This window comes from Rattus norvegicus, chromosome 5 (genome assembly GCF_021556685.1).
Source record: "Rattus norvegicus strain SHRSP/BbbUtx chromosome 5, alternate assembly SHRSP_T2T, whole genome shotgun sequence".
NCBI classification, from domain to species: domain Eukaryota; kingdom Metazoa; phylum Chordata; class Mammalia; order Rodentia; family Muridae; genus Rattus; species Rattus norvegicus.
Window position 1 is genome coordinate 69,249,394 of NC_141538.1, and position 23,784 is coordinate 69,273,177.

The 23,784-nt window shown below is 43.1% G+C and overlaps 2 protein-coding genes across 3 annotated transcripts in view; both read right to left on the reverse strand.

Moving 5' to 3' along the window:
- Grin3a (glutamate ionotropic receptor NMDA type subunit 3A) overlaps positions 1–23,784 on the reverse strand; it is a 199,242-nt gene that overhangs the window by 8,996 nt on the left and 166,462 nt on the right. The gene's annotated exons all lie outside the window — the stretch shown is intronic.
- Positions 7,790–8,785, reverse strand: Ppp3r2 (protein phosphatase 3, regulatory subunit B, beta). Its single transcript, NM_021701.2, is given in 2 exon segments — positions 7,790–8,001; positions 8,259–8,785. Coding segments are annotated over 2 exon segments (531 nt in total). The 5' UTR covers positions 8,768–8,785; the 3' UTR covers positions 7,790–7,979.

A 23,784-nucleotide genomic window follows, 5' to 3' on the forward strand; every position in this document is an offset into this window, starting at 1 on the left:
AGGCGCTGAGAACTTAGCCCTGGTCCTCTGGCAGGGCAATGCATGCTCTTCACCATGTGTTTCCAGTTCTGTTTACTTTCTGGTTTTTTTGGGACAGGATTTCACTGTGTGGTCCTGGCTGTCCTGTTTATGTTTTAACTAGGCATTTCATAGGCATGCCAAAGTCTACTTGTGTGTATTCCGATTGTGATCTTACAGTACTCCTTTAAACATTAATTATCTCCATCCGTTTCACGTATGAGGAGTCTAGCAATTGTTATGCTCCCACAAATCCCACACACTAATATTTGGGGAAGGTACAGGCCACAGGTACAGGTAGACATCTGCGCTTTCTGTCAAGTGAGCCTCTCTTGCAGGTATCCTTCGTTATCTGATTTCTCGCTATGTATTCTCCATGACAAGCTGCCAAACATTTTTATTCAAAAACTCAGCATCCGAGTAGAAAGTCCTCTACCCTCTGTCTGTGGGCATCAACCCAAATGCTTGTGTCTGAGTCTGAGGGATAAGGTAGAGGGCTGAGGCTGTAACTCAGCTTTTTTCTCCTTGGTCATCGTGCTTGTTTGTTGTCAACTCGATGCAAAGTAGAAGTCCTCGATGGCATCTCAGGTGGGGAGTCGTTTCCATCAGATTGGCCTGTGGGAAAGTGTGGAGGGATGGCAGTGGTGCCACCACTGGGTGTTGGGCTGTGTGAGGGGGCCTTGGCTTGTGTAGAAAGCAAGCCGGGCAAGCAAGCCATGGAGAGCAGACCAGGAAGCAGCTTTGCTTCATGGTTCCTCTCCTCTCCTCTGTTCCTGCTTTGACTTCCCTCAGCTCTGTGACATAAACCCTTTCCCCTTCCAATTTGCGTTTAGTCATTGTTTTATCACACAGTGAAAAGTATACCAGATTAGTCATGTTCTCTTAAATGTGCTGTGCACTTGTTTTGCTGCCTGCACCCTGGTAACAGAGCACTGGCCTAGGCTACATAACTCCCTTAGCTCAATCTTTAGCACAACCAATCGATCAATCGATCAATCAATCAATCAATATCTCAGGTTAAAAAATAGATAATAAATATCTCAGGTTAAAAATAGATAAATAATAAGTGTCTCAGGATAAATGCTTCAGACTGTGCAGCCATCCTTGGTGGGTTATGATATCACAGTCCACACGCTGCGCATTAGGGATATACATGCATCGATGTCTAAATAAGAGAATTTTCGTGGTAATTAAGAAGCGCAGTTGTGGTTTTGAATCAAGTGGGGATGTGGTTTGTGCTTCCCTGTGAGAGATGTGGAAAACACTGCTCATCACAATTTTAAGAACGAGCTAGATCTAGATAGAGGGAGATGCCTGTAATTATCAAGTGTGTGCTTTCTGCCTAGACCGTGGACGCTTTCAGGAAAACGTAGAGGCCAAGACTAACAATTTTTTTTTCTTTTTTGGTGCCCAAACTCGGTTTTGTATCTTGCTCATATGTTGACACTTGGAACAGCCATTCCCAAGCTTCCAGCAAGGAATGCTATGAAAGTATTTCATTCATTGTTTGAATCTTACACGTTGGTGATGTTTCCATGCAACTGGCCCTTCTTCGCATTCACAGGCTGTCCACAGTGCACAGCAAGCATCCTGTCTCATTCCACTGGTTCTCTATGTCTGCAATTCGTTGCTTCCAACTACTCTCCTCTCACTCTGGCATGGACCCACTGTAGTCAGGTTGTTGTCCAGCTGCCTCACTGTGAGCCATTATATAGTTTTGGGGGTGCTTCTCCCTCTTGGTTCCACTTTAGTCCCCATTGTCAATCCTCATCTCTGTGACGGTAATTGATGTCATGATTCTAATTCCTTGCTATGCTTATTTTTAATCCAGATTTATGACTTTAAATGCCATCGATATGCTAATGGTTTCCAGGAATTAAGGACTTTGTTCTTCAAGTCTCTACTCAAGCTCTTTGGGTATCCCCAATATATCACATTTAACATATTAAAAGCAAACTCCTTTGAATGGAGGTACCCTACATGGATGCTATTAGAAGCTATAACAGCTAGTAAGTAAAAATCCCAGTAAGTGGGTCACATGCCTCTCAGTTGTTGGTAAAGGAAACCCCAGAGGCCTTCCAAACAACACAGGCTATTGCCTCTGCTCTTGGTTGCTCACCAGAACTGGATGATCTATTACCAAATATACGACACGCTTTGGTTTCAGGACCTGGAGAAAACAATTGAAGCTGATCAAAAGCTTACTCCCTGCTGACTAGTTTACAGTTCTGCCAGGTGCTATTCAGGCCACTGAAAGAGAACAGACTGGAGCTTGGGTGCTATAGTACCAATCTACTAGGCAACATGTGCCCATTGGTGCAATAATGGCATGGCCATTATGGGAGTGATTGTTTTCTACTTGGATTTGAGGCCTTGCGTGCAAGAAGAAATATAAGGGGTCAAAGCCTAAAAGGGCATCTACTGTTGTTTGACTAAATGGACGTTGTTAAACTATCTTCTTAGTAGTTATGTTTTCGACTTTCAGCCTTGGTCAAGGAAGATTGTGCTTGTGGTGGGCACTGGTTAATGCAGACCAAAGTTGGCCAGAGTGCTGAGAAGACTCTTGAGTATGTTCAGCCCTAAATGGAACGTCTATATCACCCTCTCCAAAACTCTGGAAACGCAACAAAAGGGGAAATGGAGAATGATGAGGAGTGCTGTGCCACTCTTTTCTGTACACGCACTGCAGTGTTTCTTGTATAAGACTGAGCCCATCAACAGTCCATGTGGATAGAAGAAGTAGTCATGAGGCTCCACCCCCTTCTGAGGAGTTATAAGCAGTTTGAGATTACTGTATCCTGTTAATATAAAGAAAAATATTTTTGGGACAGAGTGTCATATTGTAGCTTAGGCTGTCCTGGAACTCACTATACAGTTCAAAATGTCAGTTAACTCAAGGAAATCCTCCTGCATCCATCTCCTGAGGGTTGGGATCATAGGCATGAGCTACTATGCTTGGCTTCACACAATTGCTTTAAAATTCTTTTTTCCTATGAACTAAGGTAATTGGTAATTTATATATATATATATATATATATATATATATATATGTATAACATTTTTCTAAAGTGGCAAGTATACACTATTTTTGAACAACTGTCTTAAAAGTGATCTTTTTAATTTCTAAAAATTAGTCATCTATTACCTCCATGGATTAAGTCTTTTTTTTTCTTTTATCCTGATTTACTACCAAACTACCACGATTATCTTTATGATAAATATTGTTGCAGTAAAAATGTCTGCACCAATTTAAATATATTTAGATCACTGAGATAAATATGCTGTGAGTGTGGTTATCAAACCAATAGTCACAACTATATTGGTAATCAATAATATCTGAAATGACCCTTAAAAATGGCAGAAACCAGACTCGGTGCCAGCCAAGGTACAAGATGCTGCAAAGCTCAGATCCCCATAACCTCACCAACTATGTTTTGTAAGTAGTTTTTCTGGTCCCCCATTCCCCCTTTCTGGTGGGAACATTAAACCCATGACTACATGTGTGCTGTGCAAGCATCAAACCCATGACTACATGTGTGCTGTGCAAGCATCAATCCCATGACCACATGTGTGCTGTGCAAGCATCAATCCCATGACCACATGTGTGCTGTGCAAGCATCAATCCCATGACCACATGTGTGCTGTACAAGCATCAATCCCATGACCACATGTGTGCTGTACAAGCATCAATCCCATGACCACATGTGTGCTGTGCAAGCATCAATCCCATGACCACATGTGTGCTGTGCAAGCATCAATCCCATGACCACATGTGTGCTGTGCAAGCATCAATCCCATGACCACATGTGTGCTGTGCAAGCATCAATCCCATGACTACTTGTGTGCTGTGCAAGCATCAATCCCATGACTACTTCTGTGCTGTGCAAGCATCAATCCCATGACTACATGTGTGCTGTACATCTTGCCCACTGGCTATACCCTACTCCAATTTAAGTGTTGTAATTAGTATTTGATGGTTGAATATTTTCCCATGTTTATTTTTCCTGCCTTATGTGTAGATCATGTTTGCATTTTCTGCTTTTGTATGAATTTCAGACATAAGACTTAATTTGAAAAGCTATTGACTTTTCCTTTCTATGCTTTTCCAATATTTTTTTTAAATTTTATTCCATAAAATTTTGGAATTGCTTGGGTGTGTTTGTCTTCTCCACAAGCTTCTATTGTTCTGGTTGTTTTGAAAACTGTTTTGTGTTTGGGGGTGATTTGGAGGAATGCTGATCTTTTCAGTCTGTTGAGTTTTTATGCTAGGGAACAGAGCTATGTTAAGTTTTCTTTAGGACTTTCAACTGTCCCAATATGTCAGAGGTTTATCCCCTAAAGGGTCACTTGCATTTTAGAAAAGCCGGCATCCCTTTTAGCTAAATTTTCAATTTTATTTAAAAATCCTTGTGTGCCTGTGCTGAGTGTGTGGGAGTGCATGTTTCTTCACACGCTGCGATTAAAGCCATGTGCTACCTTGCCAGGCAATTGTTGGGTTTAAAAAATCTGGCAAAAACCATATTGTAAAGCTGCCATTATCAGCAGCAACAATGCAAATTTATGGATTAGATTAAGCTCGTCAGAAACGTCCTCATCTACACAGCTTTAGTGCTCTGCCTATGCACTGCTATTTTTGCTAGAAATAATTTAAAGGTATTGTGACATACTTTATAAGTCATAATCATTGGAATAGGTAATCCTGAAAAGGATTCCAGATTCTGGGAATACAGCCAAGCATGCATGGGTTAAGACCTCATGCCTAGCATCCCACCCTCTCACCCCTCTCCCAAATATGCAGTCTAATTCTCAGACTAGCAGCTACATTTCTATTCTTGGATGCCATTTCTAGAGCACGATTGACTTGGACTACAAACCAACTGTGCTGAGGCTGCTTTTTTCCCTTCTGTTTCAAAAAGAGCCATCCACTAGTGGCTTGGACATTGTAACATATGGTAGAGAGCAGACACTATCCATTACCATAAAATCATAACGATATGTTGTTACTAATGTGTATACCTTCGGAGCACATTGCTGTTATCAGTTTAATTTAAATTCAGCCACTTGTTCCTCAATCTAAGGTGAATGTGGAAGGCAGTTTAAAACTATGTCGAGGGGCTGGAGTGGTACCCTGGTAATTGGCATGAGTTCAATTCTTGGAACTCATGTAAAGGAACTGGGCATGGTGGTGTAACGCTTGTAATCCCAGGGTGGAGACAATGGAGGCAAGAGAGTCTCTGGAGCTCACCAAACAGCCAGCTTAATCTCAATAGTGACCCGCTGGTCCTGGTGGGATGCATTCTCTTAAAATACAAGGTAGATAGTTTCTAAGGAACAACATCAAGGGAAGACCTCCTGTTCTCATGCACACATACACACTTGTCTTGTACACTCGTTCACACACACATACATGCATGCATACACACACATACATGCACACAGACACACACACTTTTTAAATACATCTGTTTCTTTGCAGTACATGATACTGAAGAGGTCTGGGCCTCTTGCTCCTTGACAAACAGTTAATTTGTTAGTTCCTCGTTTCTCTTATGAAAATTGGATTGAGACCAGATTATATTAATAAGATTATTAATAATTTGAGACACATGAATATAGGAACCAAAAAAATAAGAGGAATTTAATAGGATAGAAAGCAAGCTCAGTCTTCGTGGTCTTAAATCTTTCCATTCTTCTTACCAGGTTCATGTCCACGGACAAGATTGTCTCTGTCATTTGTAAAGCTGAGATGAGGGTACTACTATCTCAGTGTTGATCAAACGACATCACATCACACAAGTTATGACAAAAGTTAGGAGCTGATTGCCGCATCCACACCAATTCTTACTGTCACTCTAAGAAATAGAACTATTGGTTGGTGAAAACTTGGAAGTTCACTGGAAGAAAAAAATGCATTCTAACTCTGAAGTAAATATAATCCATTTCCCCAAATACCTAGCCAGATCCCTTTTGTTCCAAAACCAGAAACAAGTACTCGGTCCAAAGTTATTGCTACAAAGCTTTATGTAGCTACAATATGGCTGAGTGATTAACTTATTCCAGCTACGTCAAAAGAGTTTCCTTGTTAAATATGAACAGTTAACCAATTATACTTCAAATTCTTGGTCATCATTTCAAATTTTTCCTATTTGAAAGTGTATGTGTCCAGAGTTACGGTGTTTGATCTCAGGAGATCTTTGTGGTTTGTGTTCACCTTTCTCACTAAAATTTCCTCTCAAAGTCAGATATGTCAGGCTAGGATGAAAGCCTGTCTTTCAGGTGTTCTTTATGTCTCCAATTGAGAAGTCCGTGGTGTGTTCTGCACATGTGTAGTGAGGAGGGCCTTGGCATCTGTTCCTGTCGTTTCCTTTCTGGGCCAGGGTTATATAGATGTCCAGTTAATTTTAGAGCAGTGGTGGCTGGATGTTAAGAAGCGAGGATCCCATCTTGCAGATGGGGGGCGAGGGAGAGGCAGGGAAGTCAGTAGAGTGACTTTACAAGTTCTCTGTTTATTCCTGAGAGTAAACTTAGGCGGAAGGACACACAGGCCAGGGTGATCGTATTCACCTATAAGAGGCGTGGTTATAGTTGTCTAACTGAACCCATACCCTGGGCTATTTGGCTATCTTAACTATTGTCAAATGGGGTTGGCTCCACAGTTACAGGGATGACATTGCTTGCACAACCCAAACAGATGTTTTAGGATGGAAAAGGAAGTATGGAGTCAGGGCTTCCTGTTCCTGTGGATCTTAGGTAAAGTCTAATATAGAAAGCTTTGCCTTGGGGATAGATGGGCACATCGACAGTCATGAAATCTGTGGATTCCTGCTCCCCAAGACTAGTTGTCAGTTTCTTTAAAATAGATAAACTATAATATAATATATACAATAAACTGGGAATAGTTAAGTGGTACCTTGACTGGGTAAGTGTAGTAAGAGTTTATTTCACTGTTCCGGTTTTGGGAGTTTTAGGAGGCTTCACTATAGGGAGTGATCTGTGAAGCAGTAGATGCTGGCACACTGGCATGAGGTGTTCCAGGGACTTCTTATACTCTGTGGATTGACAATAGTCTAAGGGGCTTCAGAGAGCTAGTAAACTTATGGGGACAAACTGTAGTATTAAACTGACTTGTTCCTTTTCATGCTGTGCTATCTAACATTGCTGATCCCAGGCCACCAACAAGAACTAAGTGACTTGCTGAGAGACTTGTGTCACATTACTTGTCTAGAATCAACAAGTTCTGGCACTTCTTAGGGTACTAGTTTAAGGATTCTGGCACTCTGAGCTGGATGGTACTGTGGGGGAACCATCCTGGGATAAGACAGCTCTTGGCTTCTCTGTTAGGAACCAGATCTGATTCTCAGAAGCAAACCAAACGGATGTTACTAAGTTTCATTTTGCTTGGAGTCTGTATTTCTCATCATCCATAACAATAGCATTTCCACTCAGTGGGAAAACAGACTCGCCCATTCTCTCCAATCAGGTATGGGATGAGAGGACTCTTTCTGGGGAGGATGTTGCTCCATCTGACCAAAATTCTGCCTTTTCTGAAACCCGAAATACTGCAAACCTGCTGAACCAAGCTGGTGGGCTAGCCATTTGGTCCAGCTTTAGCCAATTTCACATGAACACTGAGGCTACTTTCTGGTGTGCTGAAGCACTGAGACAGAATCTCCCGTTCAGACTTCTATCCCTCAGATTGCTGGGTGCGTCATGGAGAGTCAGGGTGCATCTTGCTATGGAGTTATTTGTGCTCAGAGAGAGATTAAAGGATGCTAGGCAAAGATAAATATATTTCTGCTAGTTGTTACAACAGGAAGTTAACAATCTGTTTGTTAAAAAGTCTGAATGCCACAGGTAAACGAAAGGAGTTCCTAATACTCCATGAGAATTGTTGTCTTCTCCCATGTACACAACCTCGAGAAAGAAAGGCACAGATGTACACCTCTCTTATTTTTAAGCTTTTAGTCTTCTTGACCGTGATCTCTAAAACAAAGAAAAAAGCATTTATAAGAATCATTTCAATTTTTGATTTCCCTCCTTGCATCCCACTTTCTGTAGTCATTGAGAGTTGAATTAATAACATTGCATGGATGATAGCGGCAGAGGGAAACACTTCCGGGTTAGTCGGGCAGACAGCTGGATATAGATCTTGAGAGACAGAGAAGAAAGCTATCTATGTTGAGGGGAGCCCTTAAACAAAACAAAACAAAACAAAACAAGCAAACCAGCACAAAACTCACACAAACACGACCAATTTCTTGTGGATCTCCATGGTTCTGACCACATCACGGAACTCTTCAAAGGATATCCGGCCATCACCATCCTTATCCAGGACCAAGATGCTTTTGTCCACCAGCTGCTGCAGCTGCCAGTCCTTGAGGTTGTTTCCCACCATCATCTTAAGCACCTGGAAGAGCTCCCCGTTGGAGATGAAGCCATCATTATCCATGTCGTAGATTCTGAAGGCGAACCTTAGCTTCTGCTCTTCGTCACCCTTGACGCTGAACTGGGAGGTGCCCACGATGAACTCGCGGAAGTCCACTTCCCCGTTGCCGTCTGTGTCAAAGATGTCGATCACTCGGCCCACCAGTGGATTCTGCTGCAGCTCAGGCAGCGACATGAACTCGTCTACGCTCAGGGAGCCCGATTTGTCCAAGTCCATCTTCTTGAAGCTTCTGCCCAGCCTTTTAATCTCGTCGTGGTCGAAGTGGGTGCCCATCTCAGAATGGTAACTGGCCTCATTTCCCATGGCGAGGCAGTGGGGCTGACAAAGGCAGCGGAGGGAGGAGACAGCAGGGCAGACAGTGCTACCGTTGGCCTGGGCAGCACGCGAGGGGCACGCGGGAGACAGAGGTGGGCAGCAGGGAGGGAAGGTGAAACTCAGGGAGAACAGCAAGGCAGGAAATAGAGACTGGAATGGAAAGAGGGACAAACTGGGGGCTACCCAGGCCAGGGAAAGCAACTGGGCTGTCCTCTCCAATGCTGTTTCCCTTATAATTTCCATCTCTGCTGGAAATTATTTTCTTTTTCATCTCCCTTTCCCAAGAAACCTGAGCCCCAAGGGAAATAGAGACATATCTAGATAATCCACATAGTTTGACAGACATTATATACACGACAGACATATGTTAAATGACTCGGTGAAGGTAGCATCAGACTGCTGCTTCCTTTGCAGGCCTGGTGTAACTGCCAGATACAATGATAGTCCAAGCACTGTGATATGAGATGTATTGCCTATAATTCCTGGGCAAAGCCAGACCGGCATCCACCTGGACCTTTCTCAGGACCCGAGGTTCAGGGGATTCTTAAGAAAACAGAATTCCTTATTCAGGAGTACAGACATCAATATACTCTTGAGAAATTAAAAATAAAAACCTTATTAAAGGCGATAAGAATCACGGTTCCCTAGAACATGCCGCTGTTGCTCTGTGATTTATCTCCATGATTGTGGTCTGGTGCCTGGGGCTGGCTGTCCCACAGAGCATGTATCGATCTTCTGTAGAGTATCCTGGGAAGGTCTGTGTGTGCAGCTTACAGTATTCCCGTCCTCCTCCCTTGCTTCCACTAGGTTTGTTCTCTCAGCCCAAGTTAATCTTTCTTTTCTTTGGAGTAGTAACTCCGATTCTCAAAACTGTATTTAAAAAAAATACATGTGGTCCGAGAACAATCCAGTTGGAAGGGACTTGGGAGAACTTCAGGGGGCCTAAATCAAAATACAGGAGGCAAACATACACTTACTTCAAAAAAAAAACCAAACAAACAAACAAAAAAAACAAAACCAAGGGCATATCGTGTCTTATGGTCTTTAGTTTAGGCGAGGATCAGCTGGAAGGTTAGCACCGTGCTGCTGATGGACTCTTACTCCTCTGAAAATAAAAGCCCCACGTAAATACCTCCTTCTATAAGTTGCCTTTGCCATGATATTGATCACAGCAACAGAAAACTAATTAGGCATTAGTTAATTTTACAGACTTTATGTTTTTTAATTGTGTGTATGTGGAGACAGGTGTGCATGGGAGTGAAGATGTCCACGGAGGTGAGAAGAGGAGGGCCTTGGGCCCCCTGGAGCTGCAGTTACAGGGAATGGTGAGCCAACTTTTGTGGGTGCTGGGAACCAAACTCAGGTCCTCTGAAAGAGCAGTGCATTCTGTTGCCTTTAAAAAACAAAACAAATACCCTTCACCCAACCTAAGCTGCGGTGTTTTACTGGAGATGCATTTTGCCTTATTTGCATGTGTTCTAGCTGCTCAGTAAAACTAAACGGGTATAGTTTGTGTTAAAAAAAATTTATTTTTGTAACGTTAAAGAGAATCACTAAGATGGCAAAGCTCTATGTAATCTCGGCACTTGGGAGACCGAGGCAGGAGGATTAGGAGTTCTAACTGGTGAGTTACACAGTGTGACCATTCCCAGAAGGGTGTGGGTAGACATCGACTTAAAGTATTAGATGTTGAAATGATTGCTGATCTTGACTCTCCCCAGCACCCTACTTAATGCCCCTTCTAGAGCACCAAGATTTTTTCTAGATTTGTTGGGGGTGGCGGGGTGGGGATAGGCAAGTCCCGAAAGGACTTGATGTTAGTTTTATCCTATGAAAAGCAAATTGGGTTAATAGCACTCGGTGCAGATCCATGAGGATTAGGGCTGAGGTTGGCTAGTACGTTCACTGTTATATTAGTCAATATTATTTTTATAGACTCTGTTACTATAAGCAACATCTAAAAGCGAGAGTATCTGGCATGTTATCATACATGTGCATTTAACAAACGTTTGTTAGAAAAGAGCTCTAACAGATGCTCAGTCACCTGCACAGGCTTTAGTGGATATAACCTGGTACATCTTCTGGTGTAGGTCATAGAATGAGAGTGAGAACAACCTCTGACTTCAGCATCCGTATCAGGAGCAGCACTAACCTTTGTCCAGAAAGTTCCAGTAAGAAGGCTGGGCCCATTAACCCATATCAGTGGACAGATCTCTACCAGAGAATTGCAGACTAGTTCCCTGAGAACCACCTCCCTCACCCCCTAGTCAAGGAACCAGCCCTATGGCCACCCTACCACAGGGTGAAGTTCTGACCCCTGTGTAAAGTCCCCTCTTTAGGCAACCTGGTGGTCTCCCACTCCTGGGAGGCTACCATATTGACGCCGAACTTAGTACAGACACCCAATCGGCATAGCGCACTACACCCCAGAACTCCTGGACTCAAGCGATCCTCCTGTCTCAACCTCCTGAGTAGCTGGGACTGCAGGTGTGCACCATGGCGCCCAGCAAGGTCAAGTTTCTATGTCACATCAAAAGCATGTGTGAAGCCCCGAGTGGTCTTAGGAAAGGGTATAGAGGTGGTGGCCAAGCTATAGTAGTAAAGTTAAGAGGTAGGGGACAAAAAGCTTGGGGGTGGTGTAGTGAGCTCAGCTAGGGTTGGTAGCTGTTCAGAACACATGTCCACATGGGCCTGTCCCTCCTACCTAAGCTGCTGTCTGTATCCAGCAGGGGTGAGGAGCACAAGGGTGCCGGGCATTGAGGGTACAGGGTAGGAAGGCCTTTCGATGGTAAGAAAGCAGAATCTAGGGCAACAGCTACCCCACTTTCATGTTCTAGGCCCTGGAGAGGGGGATCTTCAAATGTAGGCAAGCTAGAGGAAGACATCAGCTTTGCTGAGTACCACCTACATCCTCTCACTTGGCCAAAGAGGATGCAAAATCACATTGTCTGCTCAGGACCAGGCGGCTGATGAGAGAGGCGTGATGAGACACGAGGCAGATAAGACTTGGTGTTCCCTGAGGGTCCTAGACGAGTCTGGTAGTCTAAACGAGAATGACTCCCAAAGGTCATTTGTTTGAATACTAGGTCTGGCCTCCCGTACACGTATATGTTTGAGTTCTTGGTCCCCAGTTTGGTGGAACTATTTGATTGGGATGAGTGGCCTTGGTGGATGAGATGCCCCTGGAAGCAGGCTTGAAGCTTCAAAAACCCCATCCATTTGCCGTGTGCTGTCTGTCTCCTATCATGGATCAGAGTCCTCTGCTGGTCCTGCTGCCTGCGATCTTGGCTCTATCACGAACTCGAACCTTCTGATGTTGTAAGCCCAATTCAATGTGTTCTTTGGTAAGCTGCATTGGGCATGGTGTTTTGTTTCATCAATAGGAGAGTAGCTAATATAACAGGTTGAGGGTAGGGACTTTCATTCACTAACAATGACAAACAACTGACTCTTATCACACATTGGGTGTGACTCTATTCCATTCAGCAAAGTGTAAGGAGTCCAGGTCAGACAGTACGTCTGCCAAGTGAGACAGACCTAAGGAGTCAAGACAGTTTCATTTTGTTAAAAACGATTGTATTTTTATCAAAAGCTGCATGTGAACTAGAGCAAGTTGGAAAAAAAAAAAAGAGAAAAGAAAGAGGACTAGAGCGAAGGCCAGGTGGACTTCATGGACAATGGTGACATTCTGCTGCTGCCCAATGCTCTACGGACCTCCCGTCTTTGGCTTTGGCTCTTCCTTTAGCCTCCTAGGACTTCTCATTTCTGGTGTGTAGACCTTAACAATGGTCACCAGGCAGCCACAGGTTCCTTACAGCCTTTCCCTGCATAGTTCTTTGGCATTTATTGCTGTAAAGGAGCCATCAGCCAGCTGTAATCCGTGTGTGTTACCACGAGGCAGAATCGATGCCTATAACCCCAGAGCCAGGAAGGCAGAGACAAGAGAATTCCTGAGGTCTGCTTGCCAGCCAGCCTAACCTACTAGGTGAGTTCCAGCCCAGTAATAGACGACATGTCAGAGAGGAGGATGATGCCTGAGGAAGGACACCCCAGGCTGACTTCCGGCCTCCAGCCATATGCATACATGTATCCACCTGACAGACCACCCAGACACATGCACATACCTACTGCATGTGATTATTGTGATGGGCCGATTAGGAGGAGAAATGTTTTGTGAGGGGAAATTCAGTCACAAGAATTAGCTGATTTCACGATTGGATAGACACTGTTGGGGAGATGGTGCCACTTCATAAATGCTCCCATGTACAGAAGGATTCCTTTTGGTTCCTACATTGTAGAGAATTCAACACCGTGGTGAAAGCTGGAGTAGTCAGTCACTGTGTGGTTGAGTTCCCTGTTGCTCCACATTTCCTAAACTTTGTAGTTTGGCACCACAAGGAGATTCCAGCCATTGCCTCCGTTTTCTCTAGCCATTCATTATTCTTAGATATTTCCATGGAAAACTCCATTTGTTCCTTGTTCTGTGTATCACCGCGGAGTGTGCAGAATGTAGTAAATTAAAAGGGTTGATTGATTGATTGATTTGGAAGAAACCGGAAACCCGATGCCACTTCTCTTTTAACAAGGCATTTCTCCTTAGTTTCATTTCTCCTCAAGGATTTTCAGATTAAAAGCGACGAGACAGTCACGAGCGTGAGTAACTGAAAAAACCACCGGAATAGGCATGCGCTTAGTCTCTCAGGCCTAGAAACTTTGCAGGAAGTCCTGAGCCTCTCCCGGAAGTACTTCCGGTGCTGCCCGGAGCCACACTTAGTAGATCACTATATTGCTGTGAACCGCAGTGTCCTGTGAGGAACTGCAGCTTAAGTTGTAGCTCAGGCCGTGAGCTCAGTTTGTTTTTGAGTATCAGGTTCTCAACCACAAATCAGGAAAGAAAGAATGAAGCCAGAACTTTATTGTAGAAGATACCTTCCGAAGGGAAAGTATCTAAAACACATCTAAAATGGCTGTAGCATACCATGAGCACCCGCCGTATTTGTCTATTTTAAAATTTTCTTCCTCCCTCCCTTTCTTTCTTTCCTCCATGTTTTCTTTCTTTCTATTGCAATGTGGGTGCTGGGAACAGGACCTGGGTCCTCTGGAAGAGCAGCCAGTTCTAACCACTAAGGCATCTCTCTACATTTATTTATTTGTTTGTTTGTTTGTTTGTTTATTTATTTATTTATTTATTTGCTTTGACTAATGCCTTTTATTTTATTTTAATGTCAAACTTAAATCCGTTCAACAGATTATACCGAATATACCCTACAGGCTGGCTGTGTGCCGCCTAATGGGCCTTTTTGTAGTTAAGACAGCACGGTCCTTGGAGTAACTGAGTACTGCCACTGAGCAATCTAGTTTAATGAGCATGTTTTAAAGGTGCGATACTATTTACTTAGTCTTTTTATATTTACCATGTACGTTCGTCAGGAGTGGTCTAGGAGAGGCCAAGGCTAGCAGATAGCCTTTCTGGAGGTGGCCCACCTTTTTTGCATGACTGTGATGGGTGAGCTCTGAGAGGCTAGGTCCCAAGAGATTTCACCTCAGGATTGCTTCTTGCAGCTGATATGCCTTTCCTGTCACTATCGCACAGAATAACAATTCCTGGGCATCAGCCCACCTTATTGGATAGATTTCCTGCAGATCAATGTAAAGATGAATTTTCATGAATTAATGATGTTTAGATGAATTAATGATTTTATAGGGTTCCTGATTTGATTAGAATGATCCTAGGAAGAAAGTTTAAGAGGTGGTTTTGGTTGTTTTGCTAGAAAGATGTAATAAAGTTAGAATCAAGAATAGAATGTGCCCACTCCTCATAAATGGTAAGTAAAGGCTGCATAATAAGAAATACAATGAGCTTTCATAGTTATACTAAAGAGAGACATAGGCTTGGGACAAATTTGTGACCAAGGAAAACTACTCATTCAAGGTCAGATCCAGTGATGAAGCCACAGGTGTACCCTATAATAAGACAAAGCCATATAAAACTATTGTTTTGAACATATAAGGAACATACAGAATGAAACACTACTTTGAACTTAATATCAACATGCTTTTGTAACTCCCATTTTTGTGTAACATTTTATCTATAAGGTAATTTTCTAAGAACTTTTGTCTATAAAAAGGCTAGAGAAAAGATATAAAGATGGTGGGTTGGTGACTTGGGGGGCTCTGCTCCATCCATCCGTCCATCCATCCATCCATCTGTCCATCCATCCAAATGCCTATCTGTCTGTCTATATGTACGTGTGTAGATATATGTGTTTATATGTGAGCATGCATGAACATTTGTGGAATTGCTTGAGACAGGTGCCTGACCTGGCTAAAGTATGTATGTGTGTGGATGTACATGTATCTGTGCATGTTTGCCTGTGTTAAGGATTTTAATTCCTTTCCTTTTCTTCCTCTCTGGTTCGAAAAGAGTTAACCAGCCTGGTCAGTGAGGGGCTCCTGTCTGTCTGGTCAGAGGTGGGAGCAATAAATCCTTTACCTACCTCCTCAAGTTAAGCAACAGGTGTTAAATTGTCTCAAGCCATCAGCTTCTGGCCCCAGAATAAGGAAGAATCAAGAAGAGTGGATATTAATACTAAATAACTTTTACTTTTGCACCCCCGAACACCCCACCCCAGCAGTTGCCTTCCAGAGAGAGTTGCTCAGGCAGGCTCCTGGCATATATTCAAGAGGATTAGAAATCACATGCCTGGCTTTCTTTTGTCATTCTGGGGAAGTTTTTAATATAAGTTCTGACGTGTATAGTTTTAAATTAAGGTTTTAGTTATTTAACAATCCCGTGACCTCTAGCAGAATCAAGTCTCTGATTCACGGTTCATTTGGAGCTGTGAGATGACGATTTCTGACTCATAGACTCATTCCCTAGATTAACTCAGCTAGGGCATGAAGAGCAGGCTCAGTGCCTAGCACAGAATGGGTAGAAGTGATCATTTCTGCCTAGGGTCGACTTGCCTGAATATTCTAATAGACTATTAGAAAGCTGATGACTCAAAGGAAAAATCCACCAAGATGAACTCTCAATCCTCATCTTCGGTTGGTTTATATACAAGTGTGCAATTTCTAGGCTTGAAAGTAAAATGATGCTATCTGGTGCTGGATAGAGGAGCCTTATTTTTTATTATGGCAGCTTGCTATTTTTGTAATATGGTGATTTGGTTGAACACATTAAAGTACAGTAGTAACTGATCTCCCCCTCTTCCTGGATGAGTGGGGAGATGATTAAATGTTGATGTCAGCATCCATGAGCATATTCAGATGAGCTTCTGCTTCTGTTGAAAAGGATGCTGTGTTTGATTGTGGTCCGAAGCTTTGAAGCACTACTTGGCATCTCCTTCCTTGGAGGTCTCACTGTTTAAACATAACAGATTTGATAGCTTGTTGGTAAGGTGAGGTCCAGCTTGTCTCCACTAGGTCATCTTCATGTGAATCCGGTGGTTATACGGTTTTGTTCTAGGGATATTTCATTTTTTTTAATAACGGTTTTAGCTGACATTCATGGAGAGAATGAATCCTTAGAAGTGTGCCACTAGTGAAAGGAAATCCTGTCTAGAGTATGTTTCTTTACAAAGCTGTGTCACACCATCCTTTGGGCCCTCTGCTGGAAAAGTAGAATCAAGTCTCAAATAATGCCTTTTAAATTGTATCCTCTAGTATTATAGATGTAGGACAGTACTGTATCATACCTCTGTGGATGTAAAATAGCTTGTACCTGCTTTATGATACGTAGTAGTGACCGTGCTTTATCAGAGCTGTTTTTAATGATGTTGCTCAGAATGTTTTCTTTCCAGATGATGATTGAGAAGCTAATTTAAAAAAAAAATGGTGCCAGGTACCACAAGAGTAACAGAACTGTGCTGTTTTCTCGGGTTTTGTTTTTTTACTTTTTTTTTTTTTTTTTAATGGAGTGTGCTGGATGTCTCTACAGTTTTGTTCAGATGACTGCAGAACCTGGAAAAGCTGTTGCTGCTGTTGATGCATAACACACTGCTATTATTGGTCTTTTTATATAAATATAAATATATATATACAGATAAAAAAAAAAAAGAAAGCTGATGACTAGTTCAATATGTGTGTTTCTATGGATACAAGTATTTCCTGAGCAGCTAATGGGCAAGGCAAATGCAACAGGTGTGTAAAGCAGGCATGCAGGATGGATATCAAGAAAATGATCGCATTCTGACATACAAAGGAACTCTATGCTATGTACTGTAGGTGAGAGATACCCGGTACCCAAAGAATCCATTCAAAAGGAAACTTTTATTGGGAATGTGATGCTACAGCAGAAATCTCCAGGAATAGAAGAGGTTAAGTAGGTGTTCTTGGAATAGGTGGGCATTCCAAACAGAAGAAACTCCATGTGCAAAGGCACTGGAGCAAGGGGAACAAGCAGGTAGCAGGGACCCAAAGAAGACCTGCATGTCTAGAGTGGGGAAGTCAAGGGACAGCAATGGTATCAGGTGGAGTGGAATGAGGCCTGACCATGCCCCAGGCACTGAAGAAAAGGCAGTGCCTATTCAGTTATTTCTTACAGGCACATCGGTCATGTTTCAATGTACAAAGCCCTGACGACATCCAGAGGCCATTCCTGCTCAGAGAGACTAGGGACTCCTAAATGAATTAAAACATAAGAGAGTTGTAGCAAATCGAAAGGGAAGGTAGAAGATGAAAGATACTATCAAATGAATGAAGTGTTCTTTTTCTGGCAATAAACAGACTTTTTTTTTTCTGCTAGACACGAGGTAGGTAGACAAGTGTCACAGCTATAGAGGTGGGAAACTGGATGTCACCTGGGTGCCTTTGGGTGGGTTGACTTTCAATGCTGGAGCTGGAGTCCCAAATAAAGAAGCTGGCAGGACCATGCTCCCCCTGAAACCTGCAGGGACACTCTTCCCCAGGCAGCTCTTTTTCAGAGACAGGATAGAAACTTCCAGTGGTAGGGCCCAGTGGGAGGCCTGGTCACTGAGGAAAGGATTCTTAAAGGGGTTAAGGAGAGATCTATCCTCTTTATCCTACTTGTATCTAGGCAGGAAGCCAGCAGACACATCCCTGTCCTAATGTGCCACCTTACCATAGACCCCAAAGCAATAGGGGTGACCTATGATGGACTAAAAACCTCCAAAACAGCAAGTTCAAGCAAAGTTCTTCTTTAACAAGATGATCGCCTGAGCTGTCCTGTTACAGCCATGCAAAACCTACTAGTGGACAAGAGGACTTGGCTGGCAGTTGCTTAAACCCAACCTCACCTCACAGTTCGTGCTCCCTGTGGGTATCTATTTCACATGGCCATCATCTTCTGATTGGATACTAGGCATAATCACTATACTGTAACTAAATTATATCAAGGTAGGTTTCATACCTATATTTGTATCCTTTGTGCAAACAAGACCCCATTCTGAGGTACTGTGGCTAAACCCTCAGGAATGCAGCATCCCTTTGGAGAAAATAGTACACTCCTCAGATCTAGGCCTGAGTTCCAATTGTCTGGAAGGACAGAGGTAGGAGTTGTAGCAATGATGCTCTGAATGGGACTGCCCCAGCCTCCTTGGCTGACAACTCTATGCTTAGATGAGACATCCCTGTTAAAGGCCACAAGGCTTCTCCAAAACGCTGTTTCCTTGTCTAATATATCCCCCAAATTCCACTCAAACTGCTCACATGAATGTCCTTAGGACCCTCAGAGGCTGACCCATCCTGCTGCTAGTTCATGGGGATCATGCGTTTCTGAGAGGCAAAGCCACGTTTTTTTTTCTGATATTTTGTAGCACCTCACTTTAGCCACTAGATGGCATTTGTTCCCCACCTCCATGCTTTGCTTTCTCCAAGCTGGGAAATCTCCAGAACCTGAAGGCCAGGGCTGTCTGTACAGAAAGTAGATGAGGGAGGAGTCCTTACATGAGATGCCCCACAGGCTTCAGTGCATGGAAATCTGAAAAGATGGAAGGAAGGCTGTCTCTCACAACAGCTCTAATCAGTTTGAGCACTGTTCAGGCCTGCTAGTTGCATAGTAAATGACATTTCATAAATATTCATTAGCTGGAGGAATTTAGGAGAAAAGCAGGAACTACTAACAGTATGTGGTCTTGGGTGTAATTTATGCCCGAGCCTCTCTGGAATGCAAAAGAGGACACCCTTATTCCACAAGATCTGTTTATTCGCTCATTAGTGAGGTGAAGGCAACACTTGCTGGATTGCCTTTCCTTCTATCAGAATCCAAACCACACTAGCCAGAAACCAGCAGACGAGCAGCCCCTGTCTTTCTGCTGATGTGGGGTGAGGGGAAGAAAACCCTGAACTGTGGTCCGAAGGCTTCCCCCCAGAGCATTGTAGGCAATAGTTGTTGTTATTTGTCTCTAAGTGTTTTAAGTTCTGTTGTTTGTATATAAGTGCTATATGGTTTGTATAACATTTCTTCATGCTTTCTCACGGAAACCTGGATGCAGAACTGTAGGGGGAGGGGAACAACTGCAGCATAATGTAAAAGTGTGTTCTGTCAGCAAGCAGCCAGGTGGAATGCTCAGAATCAGGGATTTTTGTCTCCCCCCCCGCCCCCACCATTGAAAGTCTTCAGTTTGACATGGAAGCAGTAGGTCGCCAGCCCTGGAATTGTGAGACATTCGTGACCCGCGCTTGTCCATGTTTGGAGATGTGCAAATGACTCCTAGAGTCAGGATAAGACAAACAAACGCAGCCTCTTACAGAAAGTGGTCTGTTGTTTACCAAGCTGGTTTTTTTTTCTTGCACATAGTTTTTATTTTCAATTGCAGCATTTATTTGTTGTTGCTTTGTTTTTATTATTATTATTATTATTATTATTATTATTATTATTATTATTATTTTAACTTGTAGATGCGCTCTTTCTGTGTAGCCTAGACTGGCTTCAAACTCACAGTGCCCCTGACTCAGTTCTTGATTCCTAGGATTATAGGCCTCTTCTACCACCATGCTTGGCTTGGGCATAGATTTTACTCAGGGAAAGAAGAACATTGATTAGGTCACACATTTCCACAATTTCATTAAATAGACTGCACACGCTGGGTCAAAGCCCTGGCTTTGAGGGGGAAAGTCTGAGGAATTTATTCATTAGATTTACTTTTTCTCTGTGCTTGTGCATGTGGAATGCACACCTGCCAAAGCACACATGTGGAGGTCAGAGGACAACCCACGGGAGTCTGTTCTCTCCCTCCGCCATGCAGTCCAGGGCTGGAACTCAGGTCATCAGGCTTGGCAGATGTCAGGGACAAATGGCTACCCGTGGTACCAGTTAGCATACCAAAGTGTCTGCTGGCCTCAGGCTTCCTCAGTATTACAACTGCTGTCTGCCAAGTACTCTCTTTTGTTTTCCTCTCTTAGACTCTTTCTTCTTTCTTGCTTCTCTCTTTTGGTCCTATGTATGTATGTGTGTGTGTATGTATGTATGTATGTATGTATGTATGTATGTATGCATATATGTATGTATGTGTCTATCTATCTATCTATCTATCTGTCTGTCTATCTATCTATCTATCTATCTATCTATCTATCTATCTATCTATCTATCTATCTGTCTATGTACATAAGTATGTGTGTATATGTCCATCCATCCGTCCATCTCTCTGTCCGTCTCTCTGTCTATCTATGTCTTCTCATGGCCCAGGACAGTCTGCTGGCCATGTTTAATTTACTGCTTTCTCTCTTTGATCCCTGGCTATCTTCTGTCCTATAGCTACAGTAAACACCTTCCCCCTCAACGTACCTTGGAGCAGTCGAGTCCTCAGTTTATACATCTGGTGCCAAAATACCAGTTCCTACAGCAGCAACTGCTGTAACCCACTGAGCAATCATGATGGCTCCTGGACCTGAAATTGTGTAAGCTGTCTTACTTAAGCACACAGTAGTAAGCTGGGGGTCCACCCTGATGTTGTAATCCCTTTTAGAGCTGAAATCCTTTCTTATTTTAGAGTGTGCTCTGTATGAAGCCTACAAGGATGGATGTTTCTGCCTTAAGGAGGTAACAGGGATCCACAAAGCAGGATATAGGAAAAGTTAAAGACTTATAATCAGCTAGTGAGTTTAGCTGTGTCTATCTACCATGTGGATTGGGGCAAGTCTCCCCCTGCAATTTTAGAATCCCCAAGGCATGCCTAAGTGAGTGATATTTTTTGGGGGTAGGGGTAGGTATACTTGTTATTTCGTGCTTCCAATGTCTCATTTCTACGTTGCCTGGGTAGTTGTTTTTTTTTTTTAAATCTCTGGAGGCTTCACCTCCTCTGAATCTGAAAAGGCAGCTTTGATCCTTTCTCCATCTTCTGTGACTCGTGACCTTATTTTTGTCACTGTTCCCACATGACTTTGTTTATTTTCTCTCTCTCTCTCTCTCTCTCTCTTTCTCTCTCTCCTCATTTCTATTCCTGTACTGGCTGCACCCAGAAAGCCTGGCACACAGAGGTTCAACATGTGTGTGCTGATGGACAGACAGACTACTGGATGCATGAGTGAATGTCTGGGTTTGTTTCAGACATCGACCAGGTGAAGGGGAAGCTTTTTTGTAGACTCCCTTCCTCCCATCTGGTTCAGCTTCCCATCATGAAAGAACATAAGCACTGCTTTGTGCTTCTTTAGCATCCCAGGAAGTGCTACCTGGATAGGTTCCACCTGACCTTATGCTCGGCTCAAATATTAAACCTAATTACTTAGGCTATTAGAAAGGACGAACTTAGCTGGTGAGGTGGCTCCCTACGTGCTCAAGTTTTCAATTTAAAGTAATCTGCAGTCATTAGCTCTCTGCCTCACTATAACTTTCAACAGGTTGAATAGCGGACGGATATTTTAAATGGGAAGGAAGGAAGAGAGATGAGAGAGGCAGGAGGGAGCTGAAATGTGACCTCCCTGTCAAGAACCAGAGAACACTGCCTTAAAAACCCACCTCTCTCACCGTCTCAGCCATTGCTTTTAATTTGCTAATATATTAAAGTTTAGCTGACGCAGAAGCTTTGAGATGTGACTTATGGGATCTCCTTTGATTTTCAATGTATAGTTGGCTGTGTTGATTCCTTTCCTCTTTGCTGTCATCAAGTGCCTTGCAAGAAGAAAATGCAGAACAGGTCTGTTTTGCCTCAGGAAATAGAAGTAGACAGAAAATGGGGCCGGGGCACAAAATCTCAGAGCTTGTTTCTAGTAGCATTCCTTTCGAGAAAACCCCACCTCTTCAGGGTTTTACAACTTTCCAGAATAGTACACCAGCTAGAGACCCAGTGAACGAATGCAGGAGCTCATCGGTTCACTTCACATTCAAACCATAACGTGGACTAACCCTTTGCCCTCTTCCAAAAAAAAAAAAAAAAAAGGAACAGGAGGGCAACGTACCTACTAGACCTTTGTTTTGTTTTAGCGGTTATTAGCATAAACAAAGGCATGGTTTGTTTGTGGCTTTGGGAAGTTAGTCTGGCTCATGGACAGAAAGGCTGGAGGCCAGCTGCCTTAGTATCTTCTCTGTGTTCCTGTTTCCTTAGTCTTTAGCTAGTTGGGCCAGGATTTCTCTAACAATTCTCATAGGAAACTACTGCTTTTTTTTTTTTTTTGACGCACTACATGGATCTTTTATTTAAGATGAGGAAACCGGTACAGAGAAGTTGCAAATGTCACCTAATTGGCTCCTGGTGGAATCCAGACAAATGTATAAGAACTGCCCATACTTAGCACCATCCACCCACAGGCGTGATGTTTACGTGTGTCATCTCTTGCTTCTAAGTGGGAAAGGCAATAACGTATGTATTTTCAGAGGGAAGCAACTCAGAGAGGTGATGTAATTTGTGTTTGGGACATCTCAATGCACCTTATTTTTGATGCGGCCATTTCAATACCATGGTTATTTTCACTTTTGTACATACAGACAGTGTTCCTAAATAACAAGCTTCGGGTTTCAAAGTTGCTTCCTAATAAACATAACAGACTGTCACTTCACCCCTGCCTTGAAGACCCATCCCATGGAGGATAGCATCTGAGTCTTAGAAGGTCAAGGATAGGGAAGGATGAAAGGTTGAAAAGTCAGGGTCGGGCTAGTGGTCAGGAAGATGTGACCTGAGACGTGGAGGAAGCTCAGGCAGGCAGGGGTTCCAGTTGAATACTCTGCTTGATAATTGGAAGTTGGAAGGTAGGGAGGTGGGAGCCAGGGGGCTGGAAGACACGATCAAAATATAATGTAATGAAAACAATTTAAATAATAAAAGAAAAATGAATGAAATTAAAATCGAAACACCGAGAAGTTTAGTAACTTACTTTTGTAATATTTTATAATATACATGGCTCAATCCCAGGCTAGAACTCCTTTCTCTACAAAGTTGAGCCTCTTGCTTGCTAACTTCTGTTTCCTTTAGTCCTCAGCAGCAACCCTTGTATTCCGACAGATGCCCTTGTGGTAACAAGATAAGCATCCACCTGAAGCTGGATAGGTCAAGTATATTTCCCGAGCATTTAAGGCTGGCCTCCTCACAGTGCTAATAGAGCCAGGATGATCTTTGGTGAACTTGGTTTGTATTTCTCTCTCCTTCCTGACTAAGGGTGGTTGGATCTTCGCTTGCAAGCTGATCTACCTGAAGGTCTGTGCTGCTGATGCACAGACGGCCTTGTCCCTTTCCTTTCTGTCACAAAGGGGTATGCTAGATGACCTCCTCTCTTCCAGATTCATTTACACCCTTTTTTCCCATCCTGATTTGTGTCCTGGGAATTGACTTCCAGGGACCACACAGATGGATTCCTTCCCCCAGACAAGTAGAAGATCTGAGAGTTGGAGGGCTGGCAGGGAGACAGTGACAGGGTATTTGCTCCCCAGCTCTCTTATGGTGAGGCTAGGGGAATGGGCAAGCCCCTAACTAAATGGCCATCTCTACCTTCTTCTTTGTGGTACTGGAGAATTGACTTGAGCATTTGTCAAGGTCTCCTCCAAAATAATATCAAATGCCTCCAAGTGAATGGTGAATTTCTTAGAGAACCTCGTACTTGCTAGGCTCTGAGAA